The sequence below is a fragment of the Phalaenopsis equestris genome, unplaced genomic scaffold (genome assembly GCF_001263595.1).
Source record: "Phalaenopsis equestris unplaced genomic scaffold, ASM126359v1 Scaffold000002, whole genome shotgun sequence".
NCBI classification, from domain to species: domain Eukaryota; kingdom Viridiplantae; phylum Streptophyta; class Magnoliopsida; order Asparagales; family Orchidaceae; genus Phalaenopsis; species Phalaenopsis equestris.
In genome coordinates, this window is record NW_018164444.1 from 78,039,488 (window position 1) to 78,060,799 (window position 21,312).

General features: G+C 32.8%; 1 protein-coding gene across 4 annotated transcripts in view; it reads right to left on the reverse strand.

Moving 5' to 3' along the window:
- LOC110023040 overlaps positions 1-14,714 on the reverse strand; it is a 49,717-nt gene extending 35,003 nt beyond the window's left edge. For all 4 annotated transcript variants that reach the window (XR_002293842.1, XR_002293840.1, XR_002293841.1 and 1 more), the window contains exon 1: positions 14,300-14,714. Coding sequence is in view for 1 of the 4 variants with exons in the window: in XM_020722258.1 (XP_020577917.1) it covers positions 14,300-14,632 (333 nt within the window). In the remaining 3 variants the exon portion in view is untranslated. The remainder of the gene's footprint in view (positions 1-14,299) is intronic.
- Positions 14,715-21,312: the final 6,598 nt, after the last annotated feature.

Here is a 21,312-nt window from a genome sequence, read left to right on the forward strand (position 1 = left end):
TGTACTTCCCTTAGAAAGAGTAACTTATTATTCGTGTAGTCTGGTTTTGGCTTTTGCTTGGTCCTATCAACGGACTTGGCTTGGCACTAGCACAGCACAAAAAAGAAGAAACCCAATTAGATGTGGCTCGTTCAATGATAAACTCGATTAAATTCTTAAAAAAATGAAAATATTGACTATACTAGAAGAAAGAAATTAACTCTATTTTTTTGTGAAGCATAGGAATTTTTATATATGCCTTTTGGAGACTTAAAACTATCTATAGACTACAGCAGAACGAAAATTGAGTAATCTCAATAGCCACATTGGACAAGGAAAGATTTAGGTACTCTCTACTCTCTGGAGCCATATGCTATTGCTATTTGCTAAAATTTTTTTGGCATGTGTCTTTTTAAATGTGGAAAGGTGTTCAAGAAATACCTTCATTCTATAGGTGTAATACAACTGTACAAGTTATCTTTGAAAAAGTTAGTAAAAGTTCTATGTTTGGTATGTTGTTAAAGATTTAACCTAGTTTTTTTTGCATTGCAATGTCATATAAGCTTTCAATTTTTCTGATGTATATGATTGATCATGCATTAGGTTGGCACTTGGCAGGCTAAATATTCTTTGTGGAGCTTCTTAAAACTTAAGGTGGTCAAGTTGAGACTCTTTCTTCAAGAGAAGGCATACTTTTTTTTTTAGCATTTAGTTCAAATTTTGGTTGGTTAAGTTTTATTAGTTTTGTGATGGGCAATAAGAAAAACACGAGCCACATAGGGAATATGAGTTTTTTATTTCATTTACAGTGCAAATATGCCTGAACTTGATCTTTCACAATTTGAATCATCCAGCAATAAGTTGCTAGATATACCAGAAGCTCATAATAACAACAAAAATGTCAATATTACTTTGCAAGGCCAGAGCCGGAAGAAGTTCCTCATGTTGTTATAGATAATAACATTGAAGAAGTCGCTACTAGAAAAAGTAGGAAGAGGTAGTTTACAGTGTGGGAGTATTTTGTGGAGGCTACATTTTCAATTAAGGGGGTTTCAACTTCCTTTTGGCAATGCAAATGTTATCGATCGAAATTTCAAAAATTTAAAACAGGAACTACTTCTCAACTTCTACGTCATGTTAGAGAATGTGCACAAATCAAAGTTAAAAGCAAGAAAAACGATGATCTTTCTGAAAAAAAAGGCAAAAAATGTTAAATTTTATGTCACTTGATCTTGGTGCAGACATTGAGATCCCAGTATTTCATGATCAAAAAAGCTACGATCAACATAAGATTAGAGAGATCATTTCTAAAATGATTATAGTGCATGAGTATCCGTTTAATATTATTGAGCATACATGGTTTAATATTTTATTGAAATACTTGAACCCTAATTATGAGAAAGTTTCAAGGAATACAATAAAAAATGATTGCATGAAAGAGAAGTTAAAAAAAAAATTTAGGGATATTCACAGGTTTTCATTAACATCTGATTGTTGGACATCAAATCAAACAATATGATACATGTGTCTAACAGTTCACTATATTGATCAATAGGATACATGTGTCTAACAGTTCACTATATTGATCAATCTTGAAAGATTAAAAAACGAATAGGATACACCTCATGCCAGTACATTTATTTGTGATGTCATTTCTTATTGTTTGTTAGATTGGAAGATACAAGATAAAGTATATACTGTCACTCTAGACAATGTTAGTAATAATGATGTTGCTGCTAGCTTGATTCATTCAAATTTTATGGCAAGAGGTAAACTGCATTTTAAGGGACATTTTTTCATGTTCGTTGTTGTGCGCATATTTTAAATATCATGATACAAGTTGGTTTAAAAAAGATTCAAGACATCATTTATAATATCAGAGAGGCTATAAAATATATAAAGAAGTCGCCAGCAAGGTTGCATAAGTTTGTTGACATAGCCAAACAATTAGGGATATCAATAAAAGATTTGTGTATTAATGTTTCAACAAGATGGAACTCAACATTCTTGATGCTTGAGTCTGCTCTGATTTTCGTAATGTGTTCACTCATTTTGCTAATCGAGATAATAATTTCAGTTGGTTGCCTTCAGATTCAAATTGGGATAGATATGATAAAATCAGAAAATTTCTTTTTGTCTTTAATAATGTGACAAAAATGATTTCAGGTTCTTAAAAAATTTTCTTTAATAATGTGACAAAAATGATTTCAGGTTCTTCCTACCCCACTTCAAATATTTTTTTACCTGTTGTGATGCATATAAAAAAATTGTTGCCATAGGGGTCCTCTTTTTCTAATGAGTTTAACAGAAACATGGTTTTTACAATGAGAGGTAAATTTGATAAATATTAGGGTGAATGTAATCTTTTAACGTCTATCGCAGTTGTTTTAGACCCTCGCTTGAAAATTAAAATTATACAGTTTAGTTTTGCAAGTACGTATACATCTGTTGAATCAGGCTCTAAAATTCAACAAGTTGAAGATGTTTTGTGGGAAATTTACAATACTTATGCAAGTGATATTGCAAATTCCAGTTCTACGAGTGATAATGTTTCATCAAAGTTACCCAGTGATTCCGTTATTCCAAAAAGTTTTGATTGCATGGTCGCATTTACTGATTTTGTTGTTTCATCTCGTTCTATTCAACCATCAAAATCAAATCTACAAGTCTATTTAGAGGAGGGTCTTTATTTGCCCAATAAAAATGAGAATTTTTGAGTGGTGGAAGTTAAACACTCTTAAGTATCTTTGCTTGTCCAAAATGGCTAGAGATATATTATCAATTCCAATAACAGTTGCTTCAGAATCAGCATTTAGTACCGGTGAAAGAGTTCTTAGTGATTTTAGAAGCTCTCTCTCGGCAAATACGATGAATGCATTAATATGTTCTTCTAGCTGGATTAGATCATTTGCTGAAAAATGTCAATTTCATTATTTATTTCTCATTGCATGCAAGAAGAAGACCAGACATTTTCTGCTGAATGCTAAGCTCCGGAGATTTTCATAGGCAATTCATAGGCATATAATACAATTCTGTAGATTCACAATTATTATTTTGGTAGTTATAAAAATATTTGGTGCAAAAATGTCTTTTATTCTGTACTTAATAATAAATTTCACTGAGCACAACAGCTTTATTACATTATTTCTATTGTTTATTTTGTTTCTCCTTTCCTTTTAAAATGTTGATTTTGCCTAAATGTGCATGTTTGTAGGATCATTTTTGGGAAGATTTACATGCATACCGCTCAATTTTTATGTATTTACAAATCAAACCTAAATCTACTACTTATTTTTGTGCATATTATTTGGCCTTGGATATCTATGTAACTTGCTAATTTTATTTTCTTTGTTAAAAATTTCCTTTTGTTGACTAGCGTGCATCAATGCTTCAATTATGGGTTTTTTGTTTGTTTGTTTGCTAATTTTGGTTTGTTTAGGGTTTAGGGTAATTATTTTTCATATGTATATGAGTTTGTGGTTTTGATATGGTTCAATGCCTGTAATGGCACACTTTGTTGTTGAATGGGAGTCTGGCAAGGAGGGTTGCACAATGCATGTTTCTCCAGACCATACAATGCATGTTTCTCCATACCATATGCATTGCCAAAAAGAATATAGGATGGCGTGATTGCAAGCTTTCAATCCTTAAGGTTAGATTTTTAGTCCTTGAGTTATGTCGAACTGTTAGTGATGTTTCTTATATACCGGCATTTTTGACAAATAATGGTTGTTTTTAATTTTTTTTGAATCAGTCATGGTTGTGAGAATGTTATTGGATCTTACCCAATTTCAGTTCATGTGAGAATTTTATTGGTTTATCAAAGAAAGATGTTGATCGCTTGCTTTCTTTACTTGTTGATCAGGTGAGCCATATATTGTTGCTTCATTTTTTTTATTTTTGGCAAATATATAAGTTTTTTGCACTTTCGTTAACAAAATGTTAAGTGGCAGTTTTTTAATTCTCGACAAATATATGTGAGTCTTGTGTTTTCCTTGTATGTTTATTATTGGAAGCACGTAAGACTGCAAATATTGGAATGAAATACTCAACTAATTCCTCTCAATTCTTGTTATGGTATTATAGTCATAAAATTTTTACTCAAGACATTTACATACATAACACCCAATTTTTATGTATTTACATATCTAAAGCCTAAACATTAAAAGTTTTAAGTGTTAGATATGTAAATATCTCATTTCATTGTTCATCTAATTTCTAATCTCTCTTTCCGGATACTATCTTACAGAAGCCTGCGAAGCTTCCCTTTACATTTCAAGTCATCAGAAGAATTCTCGGTGGTGGAATCTCCATTTTCGAACTTCCCCCATTATCATTAGATCATCAACCATAAAGATTGAAGAATTAATTCAAAGTTATAGTTTAAATTTAACGTATATTTTTATTTTTTTAGTTTTATGTAAACTAAAAGAATATGCATTAAATGTAAATTTTATTGAAATGTTCAATACATTTGTTTTTACATAAATTTTATTTGATGCTTTATTTGTATTTTTTGTAAAATTGCTTAATTAATAAATTATAAAATTTGTAATAAATTGATTCTTATTTGGTAATTTTTTTAAAATAATATTAATACTCTTATTGGGTAAAATTTTGTATTCAATTTGTTCTTGTAATTTTTTTTAGCTGATCCATTTTTTTTAGTTTATAAATGTCTTGAATTTTTATATAAATTTGCAATTAGAAAAATTTTTAGATAAAATTATTATTTTATTTTTTAAAAATAATAATTATTAAAATATTTTTTTTATTTTAACGAGTCAATTTCGAGCCGAACACGAACATGAACATTTAAAACGAGCTGAGACACACTGTTCACGAGCCGATTTCGAACACGAGTTATTTCAAACGAATCGAATAAGAACCGAGCCTCAGTCGTTTACAGCCCTAATTACAGTATTTGATTAAAGTCTCATGGGTTATCTAAAGTTGATAATTAGTAAAGTGATAAGGGTTAAATAATCCCAAAGAATGAGAAGGCAACCTTTAGAAATTTTGGTAAGGGATAGATCCTTATGAATAGATGCATGGAGACTAGTATAGGCTATTATATCAGTCGATGATAGTGGGATGAATTCCTATAGATAATGCTAAATTGTTGTGTATAAAAATGATCTTTTATGTTGTTAGGGTTTGAATATATGGGTTAAATCGAACTTAATTCCAAATTCAAGATACAGTAAAACAAAATGAGAGTTCAATATGCCTTCTTTTTTTTATTTTTTTTATTTTTTAAGATTGTAGATAAATAATAATTTAAGTTAATTATTGGAGTCTTCATTTGGGTTAAAAGAGAGAAAGCTCAGACAATATCTCTCCTCTAAATGGGAAGACAGATGAGTATAATACCAAACCCTTCGGGAGATTTATAAGCACAAGGATAAAAGGGATTTTAACGATGATAATCCATATCACATCTAAGATCAATCAAATGTCCCTCAATTATGGGTGTTTTGGTCCTCTTATGCATTGAAAGGTCGAGAATCAAACCGCATCATACTTGAGATTTATGCATGTTCTCAACAATAGTGAATGAATCGAAAGAAGCCTAAAGCCCTAAGATTAGTGACATTGGAGTTTTAAATTAGACATTCAAAGATATATATATATATATATTAATGAACTTAAGAATAGTACGAAAGTTGATAGGAATTAGACGGAAGGATCTATGCCAAAACCTCATAATTGAAGTTGGTTAGATGGTTTTCGCCAAGCGCAATCAAACAGGGACACAAATCGTGATATGTTATGAAAGTGTAGAAGGTTGTGAGGCTATTGCCTCACTTTACCCTTGTTACAAAAAAAAAAGAAAAAAGAAAAAACAAAAGCACAAAACTCAAGATGCTTAATCAAACAGTTGGAATTAATACAGGCAAAATTCTTAAGGACACAACAATAACATATTGTAATGTCATTAGCTCCAAATAAAAATGAATCACCCATATCAATTATGAATATCCTAATTAATGAATATAAAACAATTACACATTATAAGGTTATAAAATCATCATCATTACTATTGGATTTCTCTAAATTATTTGGGACCGACTTTACTATTTGTTATTGTTCAATGTTGTTTAAAATGTTAAACATATTCTCTGCAGACCATTTTGAGCATATTCTATTATTACAACCATAGATCCGACACTTCTCCTTCATAATCCACTCACACAATTTTTTATTGTTCTTCTAATAGGCTAATGAAGCAAAGATTTATTATCAATCTTACCACATAAATCAAAATGCAATAAGTAAAGAAAAGGAAAAAAGGTACCTTCTGTCAACTAAATTGAGGGAAAAAAAATTAATATAATGACATATCCCTTCATAGATTAAGCACAAATAACTAGCATAACTTGCTAAGAGACAATTAATGCAAGACACTCATTAAGTTCACCACTTTCAACAATAGATGTGGAAATTGTATAAGCACCACAAATGAAAGCACAATGCCAACTTTACTTGGGAGCGAACAAAGAAAAATAGAGTAACCATTGAAGTTAATAATGTCCCTTCTGATGGCTCATTTAGTTATTGGTAAAAGCAGTAGAGCGCACGAGAACACAGTTAGTGCTCCAATCTTTTGTCACATTGTGAGCAGACTATGTAAAATCCTACAACGCTCTAAAAAAGATTTGAAATATGCAATTGTTATCATCTGATATTGAATCGATGCAACAAATAATGAAATAAACAAATGAAAGAATACAAATTTTACATGGAAAACCCAAGATGAGAAAAGCTACGAGCAAAAGAGAAGAATTCACTATATCAAATAAGAAATTGCAAGTGGGGAGTTTTGACCAACATAAAATTAAAAAAATTAAAGATGAGTTCACCTATACAAAACAAAAAAGGGATATTAACAAAACCCCATTAAATAAGATAATTAAAAGAGAACCAAATAAAATAAGAACACACATATAGTAATATAGAAATTATTATAAAATTGATCGAACACAAAAACATTCAATCCATGTGCTCAAAATTTTCTTATGGGACAATAAGGACCAACATATTTCATGTCACAAATTTAGCAATCTTCACCTTAACACAAATTCCAAAAAAGTATAATATGTATTTAATCTTAGTCAGAACTTTCTCCACCTCTTCTGCAAAGCTCTAATTATCAAGAATGAATATCAACCAAATCTAAGAAATGCTCAAACTTGGGTAATGTGTTAGTCATCATATCCGTAAGATTATCATAATTATTAATCTTGTTCGTGATTATATAATTATGAGCAATAACTTTACAAATGAAGTGATAACAAACATCCATGTGCTTAGTTTTCACATGAAATATCTTATATTTATTGAGATAAATAGCACTTTGACTATCATACATTGGTGTGGTGATCTTCAAATCTTCGCTAAGCCCATCAAATAAACCTTTCAACCAAAGAGTTTCTTAGCAACATTTAGTAATTATCATGTGCTCGACTTCAATTGTAGATAGTATAACCATTGTCTATAAAGTGGCCTTTCAACTAATAGTAAAAACATCCTGTACGTGATTACTTTCTACCAAGATCTCCAACAAAATTTGAATCAACATGGCCAATGATTTTATATATTGTCTTCCCAAACTGGAAACAAACATCTTTTATTCCACATAGATATTTGAGGATCTATTGAACTGCTTTCCAATGCTTCTTACCCAGATAACTCATATATTTGCTAATTGCATTTACTGCACATGACGAACATATCATAGCATACATGAGAGATGGAACTCGAGACATATAGTCAATCTCATCATCTGATTGTGAATTTCAAGTTGATGAAAAACTGAAATATGCAGCTAATGAAATACTAACAAGTTTAGCATTCTACATATTTAACTCATGCAAAACTTTCTCAATATACCTTTTGACTCATAAATAACTTGTCTTTCTATTACTGTGAATCTCCATGCCTAGCTTTTTTTTTTTTTTTTTTTTTTTTTGTATCTTTTAAATATTTGATCTCAAACTCACTAAAAGTTGAGCTTTTAACATCTTAATATTTTCTTTATTCTTAGCAACTATGAACATATCATCAACATTTAAGAACAAGTAAATAAATATATGTTATTATTCCTCTTAAAATAAACACAATTATCATAAATGTTCCTCTTAAACTCATAAGCATTGATGAATGAGCCGGATTTTTTATACTACTATCTAGAAGACTGCCTCAAATAGTAAAAAAATTTCTTCAATAAACTAACATGGTCTTCTTTTATTGTAACCATGAATCACTCAGATTGTTGCGTATAGATGTCTTCCTCAAACTCTATGCAAAAAAGCAACATTTGCATCTAATTGCTCAAACTCAAGGTCATGCTTAGCCACAACACTAAATAAATCTCAAATTGAACTATATTTGACCATTGCAAAGAATACATCGATAAAGTTTACACCTAAAATTTGATTGAATCACTTTGCAACAAGTATAGCCATAAATGTCACGTCTTCAACGCCCAGTTTATTTTTTTCTTAAATATTCATTTATATTGAATAGCTTTCTTACCTTAAGGCAACTTTACCAAATCCTATTTTTGTGTATAAATTCAATATCGTATTGCATAGAGATCATACATATACTTACCCAAGTCAACTGAATTAACCGCTTCTCTATAGCTAAAAGGTTCTTCACCACACTCAATACTTTCAACTACATTTAGAGCATAAGTAATCAAATCAGCCTTTCATACCTCTAAGGAGGGTTAATTCCTCTTGTTCTATTATTGGCAATGTAACATTCTTGTAGTGGTGATGGAAAAGCGGCATCACCTTGATTTTATGAATTGAACACGGAAGTCATGTTCGATAATATATCTATCTCAATTTAAAGCTCTATTTGTCTGTGAGACATCTCCTTCTGAGCATCATAATTAGATTTTGTAATAGATACTGTATGTAACATGACAAACTTATCAAATACAACATTTCTACTAATGATGATTTTGTTATATTTTTGCGCACCTTAACTTGCGGTCTTTTAACTCCAATTTTATAGCCAAGAAATATGCACTTTATAGATCTAGGCTTAAATTTATCATTATTAGTATGAGAATATGTAGGATAGCAAAAAATTCTTAAATTAGAATAATCTTTAAGTTTACCCAATCAAATCTCTTGTGGAGTCTTCTTGTTGATAACAATGGAAAAAAGAGTGATTCAAAAAGTAACAAAAGGTAGAAATATATTTAGCCCAAAATAACTTAGATAGCTTAGCATTGAAGAGCATACAACGAACCTTCACCCGCTTAGAGCTCGTACTTAAGCTCACATCGTAAAGGATATTAGCTTACTCTTGAGCTGTAGAGTAAAGATACACGCGGTGGGCAAAGGAAGCAATCTAATCTTATCAGTGTTGTATCGCTAACTAAGCCCAAGATTTTCTTACTGATTGCTCTGGGCAATAAGCGCTTTCAGTCAAGCCAGATTCTCTTATCTTTCTTTACCTTTAACGAGTAAGCAAGACTGTGTTCCTTATTCAACTTGGTGCAACTGATAAGAATCTTCATTATAGTCATGTTCATTCGCTCTGCCTGACTATTTTACGATGGTGTGTAGTGGACTTTGAAGTTTCTCAAAATTCATTTCAATTTTTAGAGTGCATTAAATTCTCCTGAACAAAATTTCAGCCCATTATCAGTGCAAAGGTGTTTCATCTGCTTTCTAATATGCTTCTTGATCGTAATCTTTCACTCCTTAAAAGTTATTAAAAGATCACTCTTATTGACACGGGAGCTTACCGCCAACCATACTGTAGCAACTACAGTACCGTGAATGCAGTTACTATAGTTGTTATAGTAACCGCAACCCCCTTTCCTATTTAATCTCTTTCCTTTCATTTCTTTTCCTTTCTATTTCTGATGATTTTCCATTATTTCCTTATCTGCTTCTTTCATATTCCTCTCCTTGCATATTATGAATCTTTTCTATCCTACTCTATATTGATTTTATCTAATAATTACCTCTTCATATAGGTGTTGTTTTTTGAGGTTAGGGAGGAGTTTTTATGAGTGCAGATTTCTGAGTACTGACTTAGAGGCGTTCTCCCTCTCCAGGGGCTGCATCCGACGATGAGAAGGTTTTCTGACTGTCATTCGTCCAAGGTGGTGATCGTCTCTAAGGGTCCGAGTAGTGCTCTAGTTGTAGCTCGACCCCAACATGACATTTCTTCTTCTGCAGCCCCTCGGGCCCCGCTTCCAACAGCCACAAACCACTCAACCTTCTTGTCATCTTCATTCTCTGTTGTTGTTTGATGTTTCATGCAGCTATTCTGCCACTGCCAACCGCGCCAACACCCTCTCTGCTGCTATTCAATGCTTCCAACAACTGTCTTGTTGCCGCCAACCCCACTAAGACCTTCCTCACTGTTGTTTGGTGCTTTCTGCAGTTGTCCCTGCACCCTTCAGCAACTGCAGCCCCTCCTCTACAGTTGTCAGCCACCTTCCAGCCTTCTTTCAGGAACCGCAGCCATTTTCCATCAGTCATGAACTCACCGTTCGGCAGGCTCCGCCAACGTTGTCACCGATGGATATCTTTTATTATTTATGTTGTTTGTGTTTGTTTCACGTTGTCACCGGTGGATATCTTTTATTGTTTATGTTGTTTGTGTTTGTTTGTCATTACTTCATGTTTTTTCAAGTGTCGTGTTTATAATTTGTTTGAAATTCAGACATAATACTTTGTGCTTCCGTTGTGGTTTAGGTGTTCTCCAGTATCATTTGGTATCAGAACTAACCTAACCATAGCCTTCTCCTAGGGTTCCCCAGCATCCGGCCCCACCAAGCCACCTCCTACCAACATTTTTCAACCCTAAAAGCTTCGACAGATGAAGTTGAAGCTCCCCGACCCCAGGAGATTAGCACGACAACTTACCACTCGTGGTACTGTAACAACAACAATATCACGGACGCGGTTACTGTAGCAACTACAGTGACTACGTCTCCCTTTTACTATTTAATCCCTTTCCTTTTCTGTCATAAAAATTTCCCATTACAATTCATTTCCTTCTTTACTTATTTCATATTCCTCTCCTTGCCTATTATATATCTTTCATATCATACTCTTTACCTATTTTATCTACTAATCCCCTATTCAAATAGGTATTGTTTTCTGAGGTTACAGAGGAGTTTTTATGAGTGCAAATTTATGAGTGTTGCCTTAGATGCATTCTTCCCCTCTGGGGGTTGTACCCGAATGTGCTCCGGATGTAACCCGTCCAAGGTGGCGGCCGTATCCAAGGGTCCGGATGGTGCTTCGGCTGTAGCTCGACCCCGAAGAGACATTTATCCTTCCGCAGTCCCCTCCGACCCTACTTCCAACAGCCGCAAACCACTCAACCATACTATCATCTTCATTTCTTGTTGTTGTTTGACGTTTCCTACAATTATTCTACTGCTGCCAACCGTGCCAACATCCTCCCTATTGTTGTTCGACACTTCCAGCAACTGTCCTGTTGTCGCCAGACCCGCCGCCACCTTCCTCATTACTTTTCGGCGCTTCCGCAGCTATCCCTGCACCCTCTAGCAATCGCAGCCCCTTCCTCACAGCCGCCAGCCACCTTCTAGCCTTCTTTCAGCAACCACAGTCATTTCCCATCAGCCGCCAACCTACAATCCAGCAACCACCATTCACGTTGTCGCATGCAGGTATCTTTTATTGTGTATATTATTTGTGTTTATTTGTCATTACTTCCTGGTTTCTCAAGTGTCATGTTTGTAATATGTTTGGAATTTAAATATAATAATTTGTGTTTCTTGTGGTTTGGGTTTCCTCCGATATCATTTATACTTCAAAAAGAAAATTCAAACTTTTTAAGAGAAATCATCAATGAATGTCAACATATATTTGACACCACCTTCAAATGATATTATAGATAGTCATCAAAGGTCAGAATATATGTAATTTAATATTTAATTGATAGCGTGAATGTTAGTATTGAACTTAACTCTTTTCTATTTTTTAAATATAAAGTGTTTACAAGACTTTAATTTAGTAATGCTCTAACTAATTGGAAGGCATCTCCTACTCAGTTCAGTTATCTCATTCTCACACATATATCCAAGAGCATGTGTCAAATTTTGATTGCTTCATTATCTTAGTAACTGCTACAACACATAAAATATAAAGCCTTGCAAGATATAACGTTTAGTAGCTTTCTTCTATTATTTCATCATACCAACAAAGTCTTTATTGACCTTTAAAACTCCACCTTCACCTTAATATTTATACCCTTCAATATCAAGCATGCTTAAAGAAATTAAATTCCTTTTCAAATTTCAGTCAAGTCTTTACATCTCCAAGCGCTCTAGTGACTTCATCGAATGTTTTGATTATAATAGTTCCAATATTGATCATCTTACAAGGACCATTACTACTCATTAGCACATAACCCATCGACACCATTTCATATGTTAAAAATTAGTCCCTATTGGGACACATATGAAATGTGCAAGTTGAATCAAGAACTCGATCATAAGATTTGACATCATAGATAACTAGATATTCACAAGCACCGACTTCTTCAACAACATTGGCTTCACCAAAGTTATCTGATTGTTTGTCTTTTTGATTAGAAGATATTTTTTTTTAAATTTTGCAGCTTGTAATATACAAATTTGATATATCCCTTTTTTCTTACAATAATTGAAAACCTTACTTTTATTTCTTGATTTTGATATTTCTTCATATTGGCATCATAACTTCTCTTTTGAGTTTTACCTCGAATGACAAGTTCTTTTTCCTTAGCGACATATTCATCCACAAATTGCTTCATATTCTCTTTAAAAAAATAGAGCATCATATACTTCGTATAGAGCAAGTGTCTCTCACCCATACAAGATAGTATCTCTAAACATTGTGTATGATGAAGGTAACCGGCACATGATTAATGAAAAATCTTTTTTGTCATGCAAAATTTCCATGACTTCTAAATTAGAGACAATTTTCTAAAAGACAGTTAGGTGATCTATAAGAGTTGCACCTTCTATCAGTCTTCAAGGGTGCAAATGTTGTTTCAAGTGCACTTTACTAATCAAATATTTTTTCATGCACAATTGCTCTAATTTTAACCATTATACAATAATGATCTTGTTTTTTTTTTTTTAATATCCTATAAAATCTAATTAGGCAATTGAAAATGAATTTGGAAGTCTTTCAATATTGTTGCTCTAATTTTAACCATAATACAATAATGATCTTGTTTTTTTTTTTAAATATCCTATAAAATCTAATTTGGCAATTGAAAATGAATTTGGAAGTCTTTCAATATTTACAATGCTTCTACTCCAACGACTATGATAAATACATATTTTCAAACCCAAATAGAGTGTCATCTAAATCTATATGTGCAAAAACAAGTCACAACTTAACATGTCAAAGTGAAAATTTGGTATTGTGATCTAAAAGATGGATGTGTTGTCACCGTTGAGACCAAAATTTTGCTCTAATACTACTTGTTATCACTTGAAATTAAATTGATACACCAAACAATGAAAAAAATAAAAGAAAGAATACAAATTTACTTGAAAAACCCAAGTTGAAAAAAATCAAGGGTAAAGAAAAAAATTCACTATATGAAATAAGAAATTACAAGTGGTCGACTTTAACCAACATAAAACCAAAGTAGGGGAACAATAGTTAACTTGTACAAAATGAAGAGGGGTTTTATAAAATTTAACAAGATCCCTTTAAAGAGAACGATTAAAAGATAGCCAATAAAATAAGAGCATGCGGATTGCAATCTAAAGATTATTATAAAACTGACCAAAAAGTAGAAGCCTCTAATCTGTGCGCTAAGAGTTTCCTTCTAAAACTTTAATTTGTGTGCTCACAACTTTTTATAAGACAAGCAGGACCCACAAAATTTGGGTCACAAATTTAACAACAATGTGTATAATTGTGTACTTAGTGCACAGCGAGCCGACACTAACATTATATGAAAATAACGCTAATCTCGGTTTCCACAGAGTATAATTTCCTCCAAATAGTTAACATTCATGCTACCCTGCCCTCAAACCATCCATATTGGCCATTTTTACATCAAATAAACCATTAGAAGAAAACCCAAAACCTAAGGATTTTTTCGTTCTGAAGGAATTGCAAGGAAGGAAAAGAAAAGCAACTGATAGCGAAAATGATTAGGGAGATTAATTTAGATTTGTTTTTTTATCGAAACTCGTTTCCATTAGCAAAACTGGAACCAAACACACAGCATAAAATTGTAAGTAGCATGCATTTGCATTCCCCGTCAATTCCTTTAAACCAAACATGCCCTTAAAAGCGTCGTTACTTACCGACTGCACGATTGCATCAAAGAACCTCAACTCAACCTCGGCTAACCGATTGGCTGCACAAACCCTCATGCCCTTTACTACTACATCGCAGTTCTTGTCCTGCAGTTGCGACGACGCCAGCCGAAATCGCTTTCGGAACTCCTCAACGCTCTCAATGTTCTTGAATCCTTCAACGGTGTATACCTCGTCGTATTCTTGGGGGAAATCGCAGTACATTACAAGAAGTTTGTCGCCCTCCAAACGAAGCCGGACGGAGTACCAGGCTTCATCATGAGATCTGAAATCCAACATTGGCGACACCTCGGCGGCATCCACTTGGCGCTTCGCTGACATTGTCGTTTCGATTGCGGAGAACGGAAGCCGGAGCGTCGGGAAAATTTATTTACTCAGGAGGACTCCGATGACTAGAGTGAGTGGAACCGGATCCCACTACATATAAAAATTCAAAAAAATCTCAGTTAAGGTGACCCGGTCCGAATCACCGCTGAGAAAAATAATATGTGCATTTTTTCCTGAATCCGGCCCGAATTTAATCCGCCGGGCACCGAAACAGACAAAAAATGACTTTAAGTTAGATTTGGGGATTTTTGTAAGTTCGCATTCGGACACCTTCCTGCTTCTTTTTCGACTCTCTTCGGCTCTTCGGACGGTTGTTTGTCTTCGTCGGTAGTGGTTCTCCGTTCAGACAGCTTGGTGGTAGTTCTGCATTCGGTTTTTACTTTTTAAAAAGAAAGCTCGGTTTCTTAATACTCATTATAAATATTAGTGTTTTGTCGTTCGGCAACAACAAGTGATTTGTTTTCTTTCGCTTTTTAGCACACAAAATGGAATGTCACCAAGGTATGGAAGAAGAAGCTAGCGGTCCCCTGAAGTCGTTGAAGTAAGTACATTGTTTATTTTAGAGAAAAAGTTGAAGTTATAATGGTGTTATAGTAGTGTTATAGTCATGTTATAGTCGTGTTATTGTGTGATTGTGTGTTATAAATGTGTTATTTTGTGTTATTGTTGTGTTTTATTGTTATAATTGTGTTATATGTGTTATTGTTGTGTTATGTTATTTAGAGATATGTTATAGATGTGTTATTGTGTGTTATAGATGTGTTATTGTGTTATAGATGTGTTATTGTGTTATTGTTGTGTTATGTTATTATAATGATGTTATAGATGTGTTATTGTGTGTTATTGTTATGTTATGTTATTAGAATTGTGGTATAGATGTCTTATTGTGTGTTATTGTTGTCTTATAGTTGTGTTATAGTTGTAACATAAGCATAACACAATCATAACACATTCATAACACACGATAACACAAAATTAACATAACAGTAACACAATAATAACACAATAATAAAATAAAAATAACGCAACAATAACACAATTATAACACAATAGTAACACATATCAACTTATCTGTAACACAACAATAATTGAACTATTGCAGTCATATAACACGTATGTAACACAATAATAACACATTTGTAACCCAACAATAACACATATGTAATAATAACAATTGAGTCATTTTAAAATGTGTGAATGGAGAATGTTTTATATAATAATATTTCCTATGTTTGTTGTTGTAGGTATACAAACGCAGAAACGTTCAATTGTAGATGTCGCCCTTCCGCAGTGAGGAGTGCACTCAATACAGTTAGACACATTGTACTTTTTAAGAGAAATAAATGTCAGTCAGTTTTTTGGCACGCCTCCTTATCCCCAAGATAATGTGTTCACTCTACATATCATGGGATTCTAGAATAATGAAAGAAGAGCTTTTGTGATGGGTTGGAAGTTGGTAAAATTCCACGTCGACCATGTGGCGCTGTTGTTAGGCATGCCCAACTGGGGAGAATCTGTTAGTTGGAGGAAAACTCTATCATCCCTTGTAGATTTGAGAGCAAAAAAGAAAGATTTGATTAAGTCTTCAGTAAAGTCTTCCACTCATTTTGAGAAACTATTTCTTTAAGTTTTTACTGATAAATTTATTCTTTCCCTCAAGCAATTTCGGTCTGCCTGCAGGTCTTTATGCATTTGGAGAGAACGTACAGACCTTCTCTTCGTTTAACTGGTCTGCTGTCATCTGTGATTATATGATTGATCAAATGAATTTTGTTGCAATCAAAATAAGGTGGAATCAGCCACTTGGTTACATATATGGTTTTGTATTTCTTTTATTTGTAAGTTCATATTGTCCACATTTAAAAATTTTCTTTTTCACTAATTATTTTTTATGTTTTTTGTCTTCTGATAAAATGATTTTTGATATGTGTGTTATCTGCAGCTTTGATATTTTGAGCACACAACTCTGTTTACTCCTATACACCTGAGGTTATACCACGAATGTTGAGGTAGCCAAAAATTCATGGATAGACAACAACACAAATTCATGAAGCCTTTAAGGTGCTCGAGCATGTACCGGGAAGTAATATTATTTGTAATAAAATTTAATTTGGGTAATTTTCAATGTTGCTTTAATAAATATAGGTAAAACATTGTGATTTTTTATGTATGTTAATGACACCTTCATCGACTTGAAGGAAGATGAGCTTCACATGTTGTCCAATCCTGAGCATTGAACACCCAGCTCTGCCATGACTCTTCCTTGTACTGGTCGTTGTGAAACTCCAGTCGAACCGCCATCACCAAAATCCCAATGTGTTGGTATAATTGTTTCAAGTGAGGTGACCCCATAAGCAACACATAAAAGGGGAGGTAATGAACTTGAAGGAATAATCGAGCTACTTAAATCTCAACAACAAATAAGTTTAAGTTTACAAGAATCTATGTTTGTCATGAATAAACAAATGACTAATGTTGAAGAGTCACTTTCCACCATCACAAATATAGTTAAGAGATCAAAAGAAACCAAAGCTGATAAAGAGCATGCAAGTCGCCGAAAGAGTAAGTCCAAAGATGTGAAAAGAAAAAGGAGCATAATTAATGAGAATTTACCAGTTCACATCAAATAGCCATCTGAAGTTCCTGCTGTTCGGGATGACACTTTATATTTCAATTTTTTAGTTAGTGTTTATAATTATTTTTTTTTATTCTGTAGCCTCGTATTGTTGCATCTTACCTAGAATATCCTGGTAGATCATTAGTACCACGTGAGATGCAAGATATTATTGATAATTGTATTGCTACATATACGGGGGTATAACTTTTAACAGTAGTTTTCATTTTATGTAATAGTTTGATATTCAGATGTGACAATATTTTTTTCTTAAATATACAAACATGATTTTCTTGCAAATAATGGTTTTGGAAGAGCAATTGACCCAACCGGCCTCGAGTATGTATTGTTAAATGAGTGGTTTGGAAACGAACATGTTGATGTTTTTGCTGACATTTTGCTTGAAAGAATTGTCAGGTCACATGAATTATACAGACCTTACCTCTTTGTAACGTCGCAATATTGGGTAATTGCAATTGTTTAATTTATCCATATTTTTATGGCTCATACTTTCATTGTAGACACAATTCAATTTAACAACTTTTGCAGATGCATTGGAAATTGGATAGTCCCGCTTTCTTGAAATATATCACGAAGAAAAGTATAAATGAAGCACAAGTTATATTATTTCCTATAATTCATAATGGCCATTAGACTTTGTTGGTGGGTGAGCTGAAATTGAGAAAATGGAAATTGTACGACTCTCTGCCCAACAGTGTGTATAGGAATGTTGCCCACAAAGTTGTAAGTGTATTACGCACTAATAACATCTAATGTCACATAAATAACACTCTCATAACCTTTGCAGGTGAAGTTGTTTGCAAAGGATGCTGCAAAGGCTTTTCCTAGAGCCAAACTTGCGACATGGGGATTTACACTTGTTAGGGGTGTACCAATGCAAAGCAATAGTGTTGATTATGGTATATTCATATGCAAATTCATGAAAATTGTAGTATTGGCACAACCACAATATATTGATTGGACCCCGTATCTTAACTGACAAGAAGACATTGAGAGATTTATAACTGAATTTGTTTACGCCCTATGTATGTGGTCCAAGAATAAAACTGATTAAAAATGTACTAATATACATGTTCTAAATTGTGTTTTAGCAGTCTATTTTGACTATCCAGTAGTAAAATAATATTTGTGCTAAATAATACCATGTATAGATTGTTTCGTCTTCTTTATTATCTCCTTCGAATGAAATAATGTATTTTAAAAATTTATTTTATCTTTTGAATTTTATATTAACATAGGTTTTACTATGTTAAGAAGTAGCTATTTTACGGAATAAAACTTTTATTTTGAAAATTTCATGTTATAATGTCATATAACACGATAAATTTTAAAATAACGCATCAATAATTCGTTATAACACATGAATTTTGAGCAATAACGTGTCAATATTGTGGTACAACAGTTGAATTTTTCCAAATAACACATTAATAATTCGTTATAACGCATGTATTTTCAAAATAATGTGTATATATTATCATATAACACGATGATTTAAAAAGTAATGTGGTTAAATTAAATTATAGCACATTATTTTCGATAAATAATGCGTAAATAATACCACGGGACGGCGAAATAACACAGACCTGCGTTATATGGCAGTTGTATAACACATGGGGAATATTCCCCATGTGTTATACTGTGGGACTGTGTTATAACACATGCCTGGGTTGTAATACCGCAGGTAAAGGTGTCATAGGAATTCAGTATAACACATGGGGAATGTTCCTAATGTGTTATAGCGTCGGACTGCATTGTAACATAATCATGCGTTATAATACCGCGGGTAGAAGTATTATAGGCAACGGTATAACACATGAGGAATATTTCCCATGTGTTATATCACGCGATGGTGGATTTTTACAAGTGTTATAAGTGTTTTTCCTATATTATTGTTGTGTTATTGTACTATTTTGAGGTGTTATTGAGATGAGTATATGTTTTAAATAGGTGTTATCGGCTGCAGAATAACATGGGCCTGCATTATAGGCGGTGGTTTAACACGATTCGGCATCATGGTGCAATTTGAGCCTCAAATGGACGTGTTATAGCATTAATTATGTAATAATATATATGTTACCGTTACTATAAATATTACATCATAACATATAATTTTAAATATGCTATATATAATAAATAGATTAAATAACATTAATCATGAATCTGCCATTTTATCTAGCCAATCAATCATTAAATATATTTTGATACGATTAGCAATATAGCAATTTATATTGATTACTTAATAACATATACTATAACAGGTAATATATATAATTAATTGAATATTATAACATATAATATAATATACCATTAATGAATCATGAAAACATTTAATAAAATGATTTTAGTAAACAACCATTAAAATTACATATAGATCACTTAGTGATGAACATGTCACAAGTGTTGTTGAAAGACATTGACTTGATAATATTACAATTATAGATCACTTATTGAATCCATCAACAGTTGGGCATATCCTTGTGTTGGTTGCGATGATGGAGAAATTAAAATGAAATAGAAATAATAATGTCACTAATGAGTTTCAGTTATACATTTGACTGAGACAATTTGGCATTTTAAATAAATTTGTCTCAGATGGTATACCGGAATCTTGGCTTGTTGATGCTTCTTGGTGTTTTCCTATATACAACAATTTAAGTTAGAGAAAGACATTTATACATATATTAAAATATCTCAGAATATTGAAATATATACTTTTTGACCTCTTATTTTTCTCCCAATACTTTTTCCACCCAGATGTGGAAACTTTTTTCGGTCTCATCTTTGCCGGGTCATTTATACATATATTAAAATATGTATGTATAAAATATCTCAGAATATTGAAATATATACTTTTTGACCTCTTATTTTTCTCCCAATACCTTTTCCACCCAGATATGGAAACTTTTTTCGGTCTCATCTTTGCCGGGTCATTCAAATTGATTTGAGCATTTATTGTTTTTCTCTACTTTAATTTTTTTTTTTGTTTGAGGAGGTTTTCCAGCTAATTTGTCATCAATATCTCCAGATAGATGCTTAAATGTTTCCCAAAGGATCTGCTTAGTGTTTCATTTCCCTGTGTTTTATTAATGAGTTGGTATGCAAACTTGTGAGAGAGTGAGCGAAATAGTAGATCCTTTGCAGAATCGGTGTTCGTTTGGGATTCCATCATATGTTTGTAACCAATGTTGTTATACATGTTCCTTTTAGTGTGAGTAGACCATCGAATTAACAAATATTTATGGGGAATTAGCTTTATTTGAGCCACATTATGCACATAAAGAGAGTGAGAACATAATATCCCTAACATTTCAAACTTTTTGCAACTACAAGTGAGCTCGGAATTGACTTTGTCAAGTTTCACATTTCAGTGCTTGTTTGCTCCTTGGTTATCCAAATTCCTTACATAATATTCCAAGTCACTCTACGGAAAGCATTCAATTGTCATTCCACAAAGCCCATATAATAATTGTTGCTGGAACACTAAGTAAAGCTTTCTTGAATAAAAGGTGGCAGTTTGACTTAAAAATGGGTTGTTATTCACCTTGGTCGTAATGACCGATTGATCGCTTTTGAAATCTTCATCATTCTCATTATGGCGTCATGCTTTCATAATATATTCAAGACCAACAAAACAATCAACGAGAGAACTAGTAGGTTTTGAAACACCGTGACAAATATTATTTGTGGACTCACTTCGCTGTGTTGATAATATTCTCATGACAAATATTTCTTTATTGAAGGTTGTGGACCATTTATGTCTGATCTTGTACATGTTCTTTAACCACATGTTGTTGTGGTTGTTCCGCTTCTCAATCATTGTGGCCCAAATTTCTTCAAATTCCTCTTCGGTATCACACTTACTCATGCATTTTTAAAAGAGATCGCTCATATTCTTGACACCCAAAGCACAATTCATTTTTGAAGGAAATTTCTTGTATATATGTCATTGGAATAACCTGTGTTGTGTCAATGGGCGACAATCTTCAAAGGTTCGAGCCATCGCTTAATCTTGATCCGTGAAAATAGTCATACTTTTCAC